The sequence below is a fragment of the Dendropsophus ebraccatus genome, chromosome 9 (assembly GCF_027789765.1).
Source record: "Dendropsophus ebraccatus isolate aDenEbr1 chromosome 9, aDenEbr1.pat, whole genome shotgun sequence".
Lineage (NCBI taxonomy): Eukaryota > Metazoa > Chordata > Amphibia > Anura > Hylidae > Dendropsophus > Dendropsophus ebraccatus.
In genome coordinates, this window is record NC_091462.1 from 49,707,007 (window position 1) to 49,721,692 (window position 14,686).

General features: G+C 43.6%; 1 protein-coding gene across 1 annotated transcript in view; it reads right to left on the reverse strand.

Moving 5' to 3' along the window:
* Positions 1-2,909: 2,909 nt before the first annotated feature.
* SLX9 (SLX9 ribosome biogenesis factor) overlaps positions 2,910-14,686 on the reverse strand; it is an 83,866-nt gene continuing 72,089 nt past the window's right edge. Inside the window, exons 5-6 of the mRNA XM_069985226.1 lie at positions 12,004-12,075; positions 2,910-3,419 (exon numbers count right to left, since the gene is read on the reverse strand). Coding sequence (XP_069841327.1) covers positions 3,296-3,419; positions 12,004-12,075 — 196 coding nt within the window. The 3' untranslated portion in view covers positions 2,910-3,295. The remainder of the gene's footprint in view (positions 3,420-12,003; positions 12,076-14,686) is intronic.

Here is a 14,686-nt window from a genome sequence, read left to right on the forward strand (position 1 = left end):
TGTACTACAATGTTCCTACTGGTACTCTTTATTTCAAAAAGTATCATCACTTCATTCATCCTATTTAGGCCTTTTACAAACAAACCTTTCACTTTTTATATTTCTAATTACATTATACCGTTGGACATGTACATATGGGATCTGGTGTATGCATCATGGATCAGAGTGAATGTAATTAACATAGTGGTACTTCTGCGATTTCTATATGTGTTTTGGACTCTGCTTGCTCATCCTTGTGAGTGCAGCAGATATGGTGCAGCTGCAACAAGATGCTTTTTGTTTTGTATGGAGACATGAGCGCTTCCCAATATTCACAATATTTCCCAAGAAGTAATGCATTAGCACAAGAGGATGCAAACTCCTCTGCTCAACTATGGGTCTAATAGTCACTTACACCATACAGACTTCCCAGAAAGGCTGCAGTGCAGCCATTAGTCACAGCACAAAGGAGGTATGGCCACAGGATCCACTGCAAAAAAGCTAAAGGCCCTATTCCACGGAACAATTAAATAGAAGGGAATAGAAGGCAACGATCAGCCGACTCACACGGAATAGCGGCGGCAGCAAGCGGGGATCGAGGACAGCGCTCGTTTGCTCCTCTCGTCGGCCCTATTATACAGACAGATTATCTGATTTTTTTAACCTCTTAATGATGGAGCCAATCTTCGTTTTTTCCGTTTTTGTCCTTGTGTTTAAAAGGCCATAGCACTTGCATTTTTTCACCTAAAAACCCACATGAGCCCTTATTTTTTACGTTACTAATTGTACTTTGCAAAGGCAGACTTAATTTTTGCATAAAATATGCTGAAAACAAAAAAAAAATTATATGCACTGTGAAATTTAAAAAAAAAAGCAATTCTTTTTCTTTGGGGTTTTTACGCCTTTGGCCTATGGAAAAACTTACATGTTATACATGTTCCTCAAGTCGGTACGTTTAAAATGATATGCAACTTGCGTAACTTTTATATTATTGGATGGCTTTTGAAAAAAATAAAACCTTCTACAGCAAAAAAAAAACGTTCCCTAAAATTGCTCTATTCCCATGCTTATAGCGCTTTTATCCTTTGGTCTATGGGGCTGATTGAGGTGTCATTTTTTGCGCCATGATGTGTTCTTTCTATCGGTACCTTGATTGCGTATATGCGACTTTTGAATCGCTTTTCATTACAATATTTCTGGATTTAATGCGACCAAAAATGCACAATTTTTGCACTTTGGCAGGTCTTTGCACTTATGCCGTTTACTGTGCGATATCAGGAATGTGATAAATTAATAGTTCGCGCAATTATGCATGCGGAAATACCAATATATTTATAAAATGGGAAAAGGGGGGTGATTAAAGGGAACCAATCACCTCAAAAATGCATATAAAGCTAAGTACATGTGCTGTTAGACCACAGAGCACACTTCCCACACATGTTTTCATAGCCTCCTTGCCTCCCCCGTGTAAGCCACAAAGTCACTTTATAAAACTGGCGGCCTGTATGCAAATTACCTGAGGTAGTCATCGGGGCGGTGTGCGGATAGCAGGTAGTCATGGTCTGCTGGGCATCTCCTATCGTCCTGGGCGTTCTTCCGCTTTAATTACGCCTCTGTGGGCGTGATTCAAATTGCACAGTAGCTGTGATGTCACTCGGGAGCGCGCCGTGCCAGACGTCAGCGCGCCTACGCGGTACTGCGCCTGTGCAGAATAGCCTCGAACTCCGGCTCACACTGAGTTCGAGGCTATTCTGCACAGGCGCAGTACCGCCGGAATGGAAGCAGCTGTACTGCGCATGCGCGGCGGAGTCACAACGTAGGCGCGCCGACGTCGGGCATGGCGCGCTCTCGAGTGACGTCACGGCTACTGGGCAATTTGAATCAGGCCCATAGGGGCGTGATTAAAGCGGAAGAACGCCCAGGACGATTGGAGATGCCCAGCAGACCGTGACTACCTGCTATCCGCACACCGCCCCGATGACTACCTCAGGTAATTTGCATACAGGGCACCAGTTTTTTAAAGTGACTTTGTGGCTTACACGGGGGAGGCAAGGAGGCTATGAAAACATGTGTGGGAAGTGTGCTTTGTGGTCTAACAGCACATGTACTTAGCTTTATATGCATTTTTGAGGTGATTGGTTCCCTTTAAGACTTATTAGGGGAGGGGGTTTTGTATTTATAAAAACACTTTTTTATTTTTCACTTTCACAGTAATTTGAATTCCCCCTGGGGGACTTCTAATACAGCTACACTGATCTTTCATAGAGATCAGTGTAGATGTATAACACAGCACCGATCCATAAGATCGGTGCTCTATTGCTTTGGTCTGCTGCAGACCATTGCAATAGAATACCGAGGTGGGATCAGAGTCATTACGACACTGAGGCCCAGCTCGGTAAGACCAAGGGATCCCCCCTTTGCGATCGCATCGCAGGGGGGATCCCGCCACTAGACACCAGGTATAGGCTGCAAATAACACAGTTAGATGCTTCTGTCATGTTTGACAGCTGCATCTAACGGTGTTAATTAGCGGGAGCGGCGATCGCTAATAGCCGCAGCGCGGCCCCCCCTCTAAACTCCTCTAGCGGACATATGCTGTACGGGTACAGCATATGTCCTTATGAGGTTAAGCTAAAGCCAGGAATGGATTTGAGAAGAGGAGAAATCTAAGTCTTTCCTTTATTACCTGTTCTCTGTTTATAGTCCATTCCTTGCTTTGGTTCAAAAAATCCATCAGATAATCTGTTTGGTGTAATAGGGCCCTAAGTACACTTTACTGGTAAGAAATGGCTAGAGTGCACTTGCATCATGGTAAATAAAACCTGGATTATGCAATTACTGTGAACAACAACACTGGCACTGTATATTTAAACTTGTTTCCTCATCACCTATCTAGCATTGTCAGTGGTTTGGGCAAGTCAAAAGTGGTGTAAGATTTGCAGTAAGATTTATTTAATAATAGAAATAGTCAAGTCCAATACAATAAAACCTTACATAAGTTGGCCAAAAAGGCTTCTTTATACGGAAACAAAAAACAACTGTATAATACAAATGTACTCATTTCCACATTGATCCAATCCTTAAATGTAAAGCACATGGAAAAAATTCATTTCATACATATTTTACTGGATATAGCATAAGGCAATCCTTATTAGGAGCAGCCAGATGTTTTGGACAATACACACAAGACTAAAATTCCAGTGCACTTGATTAAGGTTTTCGCTCAGGGTAGCCATTTAATACGTCATCATCCCTTGCAAACTCAGCCTGGAACTGATATGTCAGGTCTGGGTGCACTATTTAGCACTCTCTGAGGTTAGCTTGGGTCTTCCTGCTCTGCCTTCATTCGTTTCGTAAGGTGCTCTGTTACAGCAGTAAGCGGGTTGGCCTTGTATGAAGGGCATTTGACCAGCTCCTTAATACGGGAAATTTCTTCTTCCCTAGAATACAAAAAAAAGAAATGCAATGCTTTTGTTATATAATGTATTTTATATAGTTTGACCCATTAACTATATTAAACCACTGTCTAGGAAGCACCCCTCACATCTCCCAGAGCCCTCCAAGTGTCAAATTTCCCATCCCTAGCAGCCTAAAGGGCACCAGGCTATGAGAGCACTGCTGGGGGACCTGAGATAGTTCGCTGATCAGAGACTACATGTAGGCAGCCAAAAGCCATAATTTCATAACGAGCAATGGTGTTACCATATGTCCTATCCACATATCAGTTACACTTTTGAGATCTCGGGATCAAGGTGAACACCCACTCCGTCCTAGGACCATGGGATGGGGAGATACGCAGAACTGACAATGAAACCGGGGGAGAAAAGCAATGTTTGGTCTCCAATAGCAACAGGGGCTTGGCCGATGCCGATGGCACTAGATCCATCTCCATGTGACATCCTGTTGAAAAGTTATGATGACCCATCTTGGTATTGCGTGGTTCCTAACTTTAGGTCCAAAGGGAGGAAATTAGGATTATTCCAGTGGGAAGGACGGGGAGGGTCTGGCCAGGGATATAATTCCTCTGGTGTGGCAGCAGGTGGGGGTTCTTTTTTCAAGGGAGGCCGAGCATTATCTTGGGGGAAAGCCAGAAACCACTAGGCATCACACGCCTCCCATGTGTCTGCTTAGCAACCAAGGCCCACCTCAAACTGGTAACTAAATATATCACGTTCTTAGACTAACGCTATATGCTTCAGCCCTGATTTCTGACCCAATATAATCCTAATAACTAACTTAGGAACTGGGCACAGTACTACCAGGGTTGCAGGGCTCTGTTTCACTGAGTGAAAATGGTCTCTCAGCCCTCCCTTAGTCTCCCTGTTTCCAGGTGTGCAAAGAGTGCCTGTCTAAAACAATATCAAGCTGACCTCGCGTACTCCCAGGGGAAGTGCGGAAGGTCCCTGTATACATATGAAAACATAATACCCCCTTTAACACCCATAACATCTGATATCTGATCAATATTTATAATCCCCAGTATACTAAAATACTAGGGTACAAGAGTTGGTACAAGTAGGTAAGGTAAAAATAGAAAGGGCTTAGTGGAACGGGTGTAGACTCTTATGACCCAGCATAATTAACATTATTTTACAACACAAATTGATGTACCTTACAGCTGAAATCTACACCAGCTCACAGCTACCATAGATTTCAGACTAACGTCACACAGGCATCACAAGAGATGCCATTAATACATCTAGTATATCAATCGCCAGTGTTCCTTTGGTGATATGCCAGCCTCAATGTTAGTAATACAGTCCCACTGTAAATCCCTTAATTAATTCAAATTCATGGTCAGCTGAATTTGCATTCGGGAGACGCATAAAGTGTTACACTCTCCAGCTTGCTGGAGGAGAAGGGCACCAAAAACTTTCTAGAGAATCTGTCTCCTGCAGCAAGATGGAGATCATGGTGATCCAATCGCTTCTCCTACATCTATAGACTCCAACCCAGATCCTGACCAATGTGCAACTTTAGACATGTCAATTTTTTTTTTTTTAAAGGCACACTTTAAAAACGAGAGTAATAAATCTACAAGCAATTGATTATATCCAGTTACACATTAGTAATATAAGAGAAAAGACATCCAGTAGCATTTAGGCTGTCTTCTCATATTGCTTTTTTGTCACAAAAATGGCGCTATTTTACAGAGGTGTGAACACAACCTTTATGCATCAATATATTTTAATCATGTGTTCACTATACAGCTAGGTTCTGATTAGACTGCATGTTGCACAAGTCCTACAACTGCTTCACAACTAAGATGTAAAAGAGAAGAAACCACAGTGAGAGGTCTTTCCTCCCCAGGGTACACACAGAGTTAATCATGCACAATTCTGAGCTTTGGTACATCAGTTCTCCACTCTTGGCAGCTGCGCCAGCTCTCTCTGCACATCAACTGTTATGTCTGAGAAGTGGATATCGCTCCCCAGGGTCTGGAATCAAACGTTAGGAGAGATTGGAGGCCGACAGCCAAAGCAAATGATGTATAGTCCAAAGTTAGCTGTACAGAAATAGAGGGGATGTGAATCATGGTATGTTTTATATAGGAAAGTTATCATCACTAAACGCCAAAAGTAAATATGCAGAAATCACAGGGGTCAGTTAACATGCTGCATGGTTAGTGGTATACTAGAGAAGAGGAGGTCGGGAAATGGAAAGCACTATGGTACGCACTATTAGTATTGGGGAAAAGAAAAAAAAAATTGCCATGAAAGTAAAGAGTGGCTTACATCTGTATGCTTCTATCCAGGTTCCAGCTTTTTTTTTTTTTTTTTTTTTAATGTTTTTATTTGCATTTTCAAAAGAAAACAGTAAGGACACAAATGATAATAACAAAACATTGCTAGCAATTAATCAGTATCAGACAGTGCATAGACACAAATCATTACATAGTTATAAATGAATGACAGGATAAAGAGACAGCAAGCAAGAGACGGTACAACACATATTCCACCAAATAACAGGTGCGTACAGGTTTATATGGGCCCTACACTTGTGGTAGTTTCAAAGGACCAAGGGTTCCTGCCAAATCAGCTTTGCAGTACCAATCAGTGAACCGAAACGGTCTCATAATGTCTGCTATGGAATGTTGGTCATAGTGTGCTACAATAAAGACTCGCCATTTCTGAAAGAACTTTTTGGCAGACTTGCTTTTGTGTCGTTCTGTGTCGCCCCTATCAATACCTAGAAAGAGTTTCAGCTGGTCTATGACCATAGGGTTGTCTGGAGGGGAGGAAGATAGCCAATTGAAGAGCAGACAACGGAGAGCTACTACAAGTATGACATGTACCAGTTGGGGGGCATAACTAACGCCATTACTGTCATCTGGGGGACGGGGTTGATGAAACAGGAGAACCTGCGGGGTTAGTGGGAGTTAGGGCTGGGCGATTAATCAAATTAATTCGATTAATCGCCCAGAAGGTTAGAATCGATTAGATTTTTTGTGAAAATCATTAATTCGATTTTCACAAAAAATCATTGTAGGCGGAGCAGCGCGGAACGTCGGGCGGGAGGCCAGGCTGGAGGTGCAGGGCGCGTGGCGCTGTGTGGAGTGTCGGGCTGGAGGTGAGGTGCAGGCCGGGAAGTGAGGTGAGGTGCAGGTCAGTCAGGAAGTCCGCCTAACAGAGCCGCGACTGACCTGCCCAAGCTGTACATATCGCGTCCCGCCCCCCAGCCACACATGCTGGTCCTGGTCTCTGGAGGAGGCTGCAGAGACTGTAGTGGTGATAGCGACCTGCGGGTCCTGGAGCTGTACAGCGGGATCTGCATCCCCCGATCCCGCTGTACAGCTCTAGTAATGGAAGCGACGCTATCACCACTACAGTCCCTGCAGCCTCCTCCAGAGACCGGGACCTGCATGTGTGGCCGGAAGGGGAACTTGTGTGCCTGAGTAAGAGGAGGGCAATGTGCACTCCTGCCCCAGTCCCCCTGTGTCCCCCCCCAGCTGCCCCAGTCCCCCTGTATCCCCCCCAGCTTCCCCAGTCCCCGTGTCACCCCCAGCCTGCCCCAGTCCCCCTGTGTCAGCCCCAGTCCCCCTGTGTCACCCCCAGTCTGCCCCAGTCCCCCTGCGTCCCCCCCAGCCCTCCTCTGCCCCCCCCCAGCTGCCCCAGTCCTCCTCTGCCCCCCCCAGCTGCCCCAGTCCCCCTCTGTCCCCCCCCAGCTGCCCCAGTCCCCCCCCAGCTGCCCCAGTCCCCCTCCGTCACCCCCAGCTGCCCCAGCCCCCCTTTAGTCAACTTCAACTGTCCCAGTCCCCTTTCAGTCAACCTCAGTTTGCTTGTCCCCCCAGTTTGTCAGAGTCACCCGCAGCTCCTCAGTTTCCCCCAGTCACCCCTCATCTATACCTGTATTACTACTACACCCCTCATCTTTACTTGTATTACTACACCCATCTTTCCCTGTACTGCTACTATACCCCTCATCTTTACCTGTACTACTGCACCCCTCATCTATACCTGTACTACTACAGCACACATCAATACCTGTACTACTAATCCTCCTCATCTGTACTACTAAAACACCCCTCATCTTTACCTGTACTACTACTACACCCCTTATCCACTATACCTCCACTACTACACTCTACCTAGATAGAAGCACAAAGAAGATCTCCTATACTATATGGGGACACAGAGGGGGCTTGTCTACTACATGGGGAGCACTGTTACAGTGGGAAGCAATACAGTTGTTGTCTCAAACGTCATTAAAATAGTATCTGACGCTGCAGGGAGAAAAATGTTCTGTTTAGCAAAAAGAAAAAAAAAAGAAAAATCGAGATTTAAAATCGAGAATCGTCCAAAAAAATTTTACAAAAAAAAAAAAAGATTTTATTTTTTGGCCATATCGCCCAGCTCTAGTGGGAGTCGTACCTTCCAGTGGGTGTGAATATAGTCAGTCACCTGTTGCCAGAACCGTAAAGTGAATGGGCAGCTCCACACCCCGTGCCATAAGTTGGTCAATGGCATCTGGGACTTGGGGCATGCAGTGATTCTGTCCGGAAAAGAGGGAGACAGTAAGATGTTGAACCCGTAAAGGGCCCCATGGGCCAGTTTAAAATAGGTTTCCCGCCATCTCTCATTAATAATGCATTGTCTGACCTTGGCCCACCCTACAGGTTCCAGCTTTTAATGCATTGTGGAAGTAATGTAATTGTAGCAATAGGTGATAGAGTATTAAACTACCAGCTGTACCACACAATTACAGGGGGTCTCAGCGATAACACCTAAGAGTGCACCCACATGGCCGACAACTGTGCTGGACACTTCATTATACAGAAAAGGTTCCAGCGTTGCTTTTACCTAATGGGGTAAACTAGACAGGCTTTCAGGGAGCAACCAACAGGGAAGATTTGTAATAGAATATTAGTTTTAAAACAGTCATCACTTTTTCAAGTATGTACAACAATTACTGTGTTGGGAAATAAGTGTGCCTATTTTTTTTCTGTTAAAGGAGAAGTCCAACCAAGTGTAAAAACATCACGACCCCCACTGAGTGATTGCCCTCCCTGCCAATCAGTGACTGGGGCAGGACACCATCCCAGTCACTGGCAATTGCTCAGCCAAGCTGTGACATTGATGTTGCAGGAACCGGTGGAGTTTCCAGCAGAAGATGACAGCCGGCGGTGATGAACGGGACCCAGAAGCGGCGCAATGGAGGCACACTTGTTTATTTCTCACTCGCCCCCACCTGCCTGCCATTTTTTTACATTGGTGGGACTTCATCTTTAAGTTGCATTTGTGCAACTTCCCACACAGTATTTTTGCTCAGTATTTTGCAACCAAAACCAGGAGTGGATTGGAATACAGAACGGCTATGTTTACATAATTGAAATTGAGTGAATGGTCATCATTTAATGGCAAATAATTATTTGCCATTAAATTATGGCCATCCACTCAATTTCAACAGTGTTTAAACATAGCTGTTCTGTATTCCAATTCACTCCTGGTTTTGGTTGCAAAATACTGGGCAAAAATACTGTGTAGGAACATATCCCAAAAGTAGATACAGGCAAGGCTCAATAACCAAGCTGCAACTAGATCTGCTATATCTTGTGCAAGTGTGACAATGAGTCAGTGGTAGTGATGCTCTTGTTGTGGTAAATGCACCAATTACATTTTACCAGTACTAATAAGCATGAGTGGTCATCCCTGCTTCAATGTCAAAGAAATCAGCTGACTACTGTGGCCTTGGATGTAAGGTGAGGTTGCTGTGAAAGGTCAGAATCAGAGCTACATATACAATGACTAGCCTAACATAAAACCACCAGCCTGATATCGTGTAGGCCCCCTTGTGCTGCCAAAACAGCTCAGACCTGCCAAGACATGGACTCTGAATGTGTCTTGTGGTATCTGGCTCTGTAAGCAGCAAATCCTTTAAGCTGAGAGGTGCAGTCTCCATGGATTGGAGTTGTTATTCCAGTACATCCTACAGTTATGGAATAAATCAATTCCTTTATTCGATGACCTAGAGGACAGACTTTCTGTTTGGAGTTTCTCTTGTTTATTTTGACCTATCAGGTATTGTGTCTGTGTCTAAAGACTTCGGTCATTGGGAGGTTTTGGGTGAGCTGCACCTTATCCCTTCTTTTCGTCTATTACCCCGACAGATGTTGCTCATATGCTAGGGGAAATGCATCCTAGATAGAGTGGCCATAGTGCCACATTTTTATAGCACCACAAGATTCCTGGTCACTGAGTAAGGCTAGGTTCACACTGAGTTTTCAGCATCCGTTTAACGGATCAGTTTTTTTTGCAAAAAACGGATGCATTTGTGTGCATCCGTTTTTGATCCGTGTTTCCATTGACTTCCATTATAAAAAGAATTGGATCAAAACGGATCCGTTTTTTTTTACGCACAATAAAGTACTGTTGACACTACTTTTTTGACCGTTAAAAAAAACGGATCCGTTAAACGGATTGCAAAAACGCAGTGTGAACCCACCCTAAGCAGCACTAAACCAGCTCTGCAACCCCTTCACTTCTCCCCACAGTCGGACCTAGTGATATATCATCAATTAATGGAACGAGAGGAAATTAAATGACTTGCAGGACTTGAAGACTTTATAGACTCTCCTTTGTACAGCTTTTCACTTTCTGCCTAAACTAAATATTCATTTATGTGGTGCAGATACAGATGCATTTGGTAATGACTGAATAATACAGCTTACCTGGACTGGATATGTGGGGCCACATATTTTATTTTTATGACCATAACTCTACACCTCTTTTTAGCTACATATGAAACCCTAATTGTAAAACATTACTAAACCAGACATTCTAAATTGTAGCCATATTTGGTAGTCTCTACCCCGTAGCGTGAGGTATTAGAGAGGAATAATGTTCTCTGTATGTCTGGCTATGTCTACTGGTTTCCCACTGGTTATTCAGAAGATTTTCAGGCTGGCAATAAATCCTAAAGCACGTCAGACGGCAGCCTGCCAGTTACTAACAGCTGATTCACCTCTATCCAATGGGATAAATGAAGTGATAACTTTGAACCGCAACCTACACATATGCACAGACATATACACACACACTCATATAGAGTGTAACTACCGGACAGCATAGACAAGGCTACATGCTGTACACAACAGGGGAAATCATTGTACAAGCAGCCATGGGAAGGAAACAGGATATTATACAAATCTACAAAGTACAAATATTTATATAAACTTTATGAAGGAGAAAGGCATAAATGTTGTTATTGCCCCAGAGAACAGATCGCATTAATAGTTTTGATTAAGCATCAACATATATAGTTCATACACATATTTATATGCGCATGCACACACACATTTGTCTTTTTAGTTTCCTTTTAAACTGTAAGTCGGATTTGTTTGTTTTTAACTTAAACCAGATGGGATAATTACGTATGCTACGGTATATTATATGTTAATTAACTTCATCATTTTTATGTGTTTTATGTATAAAATGGGAAGGGGGGGATTTTCACTTTTATTGGGGAAGGGGCTTTGGGACATTTTTTAAAACTTTTATAGATTTTTTTTTTACACTTTTTAGGTCCCCTTAGGGGAAATCAATCATTAAGAGTCCTATTCCACGGGCCGAGGAGGGCCCAATCAACGATGTTTACTGGGCCTATTCCACGGCCCGATGATCATTGAGCGAGGGCTGCAAGGACATAGTTACCGATGTCCTTGCAGCAGCAGTAATACATTACCTGCAGGTCTTCTCCGCGCTGTCTTCATCCCAGGGTTCCGCACACTCTTTCTTCTGAATGGCCGGTCAGCTGACAGGCCACTCAGCCAATCACAGGCTGCGGCGGTCCCGGCCTGTGATTGGCTGAGCGCTCCGTCAGCTGACTGGCCATTCAGAAGATAGAGCGTGCGGGACCCTGGGATGAAGACAGCGCTGAGAAGACCTGCAGCTAATGTATTACTGCTGCTGTCAAATCGTCGGTCGCCCGCCGCGCACCGCTATTCAACCGTAGCGATGCGCGGTGGGGGAACGATGATTTTAGGTCTGGCCCTGAACGAACGATCAGCCGATGACACGATCTCTATTTCACCGAACGATAATCGGACGAATGTGGAATAGGGCCCTAAGTCACAGGAGATCCTCCTGTCAAGTTCACTTAAACGCCACAGCGCGATCACAGCGTTTAAGAAGATAATGGTGGGCGGCTCGCAATTGAGGGCGAGGGCCTGGCTGCAGATAGCAGGGGGTCCTCACCGGCTATGGAGCGAGCTCAGCTCCTGGGCCCGCTCCATAGCCCGGGACCCTGGCAGGGCATACATTTACGCCCTCCTGCGTTAAGGCCCAGGCAGCAGGGGCGTAATTGTACACCCATGGTTGTTAAGGGGTTAAAACATACACCTAATGCACAGTTTTACTTTTTACCGTATTTTACAGATGTTCAGGTGGAAACCGTGTGGAAAAATGAGGCTGAATTTATTACTAAACTCTGCAGATATAATTGCTTTTCTGATACAAAGACTGAAAAAAATTTGTATTTCCTGATTTCTGCAGAAAATTTCTGTCACAGATAAGCTATGGTACTCACATTATTTTACGTTTCTGTACAGGCCTCATTTTGCTGTAATCAGTTGGCTCCGGCTTCTTCTTCCTTAGAGCTCTAAAATAGGAGAACAGCAGAGAGATAGCATGAGATCACAATGTAATTAAATATTACAGACACGTTTGCTATCAGTGGCCCTGAGGAATATCTCTTTCCCATGCCTGCAAAATAGGATGACAATTGTTCACTGATCAACAATGAAAACAAGAATAGTCGCTGTAGAAGTAACTTTTGGGAATGAGAAGGCTCTCCTGAACTGGAACCCTGAATTATTGTTTCCTAAAAGGCTCTTACAGTTTCAGCAAGTAAAGTATTACAGAAAAGTTGTATGGTTTTTCACTATGCTTTGTGTATAAGTTTTTAACAATTTTCAAGGTCTTTTCTTACTACCAGTTGCTAAAAATCAGTTACAGTCACGTGATCAAGGCTGCATATTTATTTCACAATTCTAGTATCTGGGGAACAATGTTGGACAATTCTGTCTATGTCCCTAAAGCTGATTAGCAGAATAGCCAAGTATTCAACTTTATAGTCCCCCACCTCGTTTTATATTTGTCTTCAGTTTGTTTGTTTCGATAAGTATTGTGTATTGTACTTTACTATATCAAAGTCCCAGACTTGAACCATTTTTACTTGGCACCCTAAAAAAACCAAGTGAGTATAAGTTGTAACTTGTCCTTGTTACCTGCTTTGCCACTAAAACCAGGTTGGCATTAGCAAATATATAGTGGTGGCAGCATAGTGTTTCTGGGTGTTTGGACTATTTAGGGTACAGTTTATGCACAATATGGCACCCAACATTGGTGGAGAAGGGCCTCTTTATGCCATCAACATTTTCTCTCTGTCTAATCTCTGGGAAACCTGTGCATGAAGAGGGAGCAGTCCTTTAAAAAAGAACTTTTCAAGGCTTTTTAATAGGACTGTACTTAGAGTTACTATAAGGGCTTTCAATGACCCCTGATGATTAGAGATTGATGATTAAACTTTAGGGGTGATTCAGGAAAAACTTTGCACAAGCAGGTAGCACAGTGTTTCCCTCGAAAATAAGACAGTGTCTTCTTTTAATTTTTGCTCCTAAAGGTCTTATTTTCAGGGGATGTCAGACTGTATGTCGCTCTACATCTGGTGGTAGAACACAACAGGGATGGGCCTCTTGATGCCTTGCCTGTGAATTTACAAGTTCTGGCCAAGGAAGAAGGCATTGGGGTTTGCAACAGGTGACGGCCTTCATGTCCTGCATGCAGCTGCTCTGCAATGGACGGTGAAGGTAGAGGACAACAGCGGCGGTCTAGAAAGAATCATCAGTGCATGCCCTGGTGTTCAGTTCGGCGGGCATGCTTCCAAAAAAAACTTTGCAAGCTCTTACTTTCAGGGGAGGGTTTATATTAAGTAATTTAGCAAAGCCTCAACAAGGTCTGACTTTTGGGGAAACAGAGTAAAAATTAAAATAACTTATGTTTGTCTGCCATGCAGGACATGTTTATGTGCTCAACCCAGTAACATAAAATGGCACCCTAAACATGTAAGCCAACCAAGCGCCCCCCCCCCCCCAAAAAAGAAAAAAAAGAAAAAAAAAAAGTTTATAATAGTATAAAATCAGGGTCATGTTGGCTTCTGCATTGCAAAGCCCTTGAAATGTCTGGAAGGATGTTCAGCCAATGAGATCAATATATATGACTCCCTCATGCTCGAGGATCAATCTTTGGTACCTTGGCTTTGCGGTTTATGAGCCCGTCTCAATCCCGCTGTGAAGGATTGATTTTCTGGGGTAAGCAGGTCATTTGTTTCATCTTCAAAGCAAATAGTGCACACAACAACTCTGAATGTAGAGACTTTTTCTAAGCATCTGATATCAATGGCAAAGTGAACAGATTGATCAGATGTAAATAGGTAATCGATAACCATCGCTTAAAAAAGCCTCAATTTAAGGGTAATTTTTCTGAAATGTGACAAAAGACAAGTTTCAGGGGCTGCTTATTGTGCAGTGAGAAAACTAGGAGGATGCAGCATCGGCTCTTGGACTGCTGGTTGACAGAGATTACATACAAGTCAATCAATAGCATTTACCAAGGGCAGTGGGACGTTCCTCTTATGATGCGATCAAACAGTCTCCTGCTAGTATTTGCAACTGTAACATAGTCAGGACGCAGGGATGAGGCTGGTTTTCATTTATTATATATTTTGGCAGCAGACAGAGAATGGACAGCGTCTGACTGAGCCCATGAATCAGGCGCTTAAGTTCCTTTGTAGGACTGACAGAGGAATTTTTGTCCGTGACAAAGTAAATGAAGACTTGGCTGTATGTCTGTTGTCTTTAGTCCAATATGTTCATTATAACTTCAGCATCGCCCTTGTCTGCCAACGTAATTATTTTTTTGTCTGTGCTCAATCTCTACATTTTTAGCACTTTACCTAGTATGGGCTCAACCATTAGTATTATCTGTACATTAAAAGTTTGTTTTCATCAATTCCAACTACGACATTAGCTTTTCTAATAGATAACACACAAAAGAAACAAAGGGACAGAAGAGATGCTGGCACTGGTGTGTAAGGATGGCTTAGCACCGGTCCTTTGGCTGGCTGTATGTAAGTGGGTCTTTTGTTTTAATCTTCCTATCCAGAATGGTGCGCAGTTGGGTGCTTGCCCTGCCTTTGTCTGCATATACAA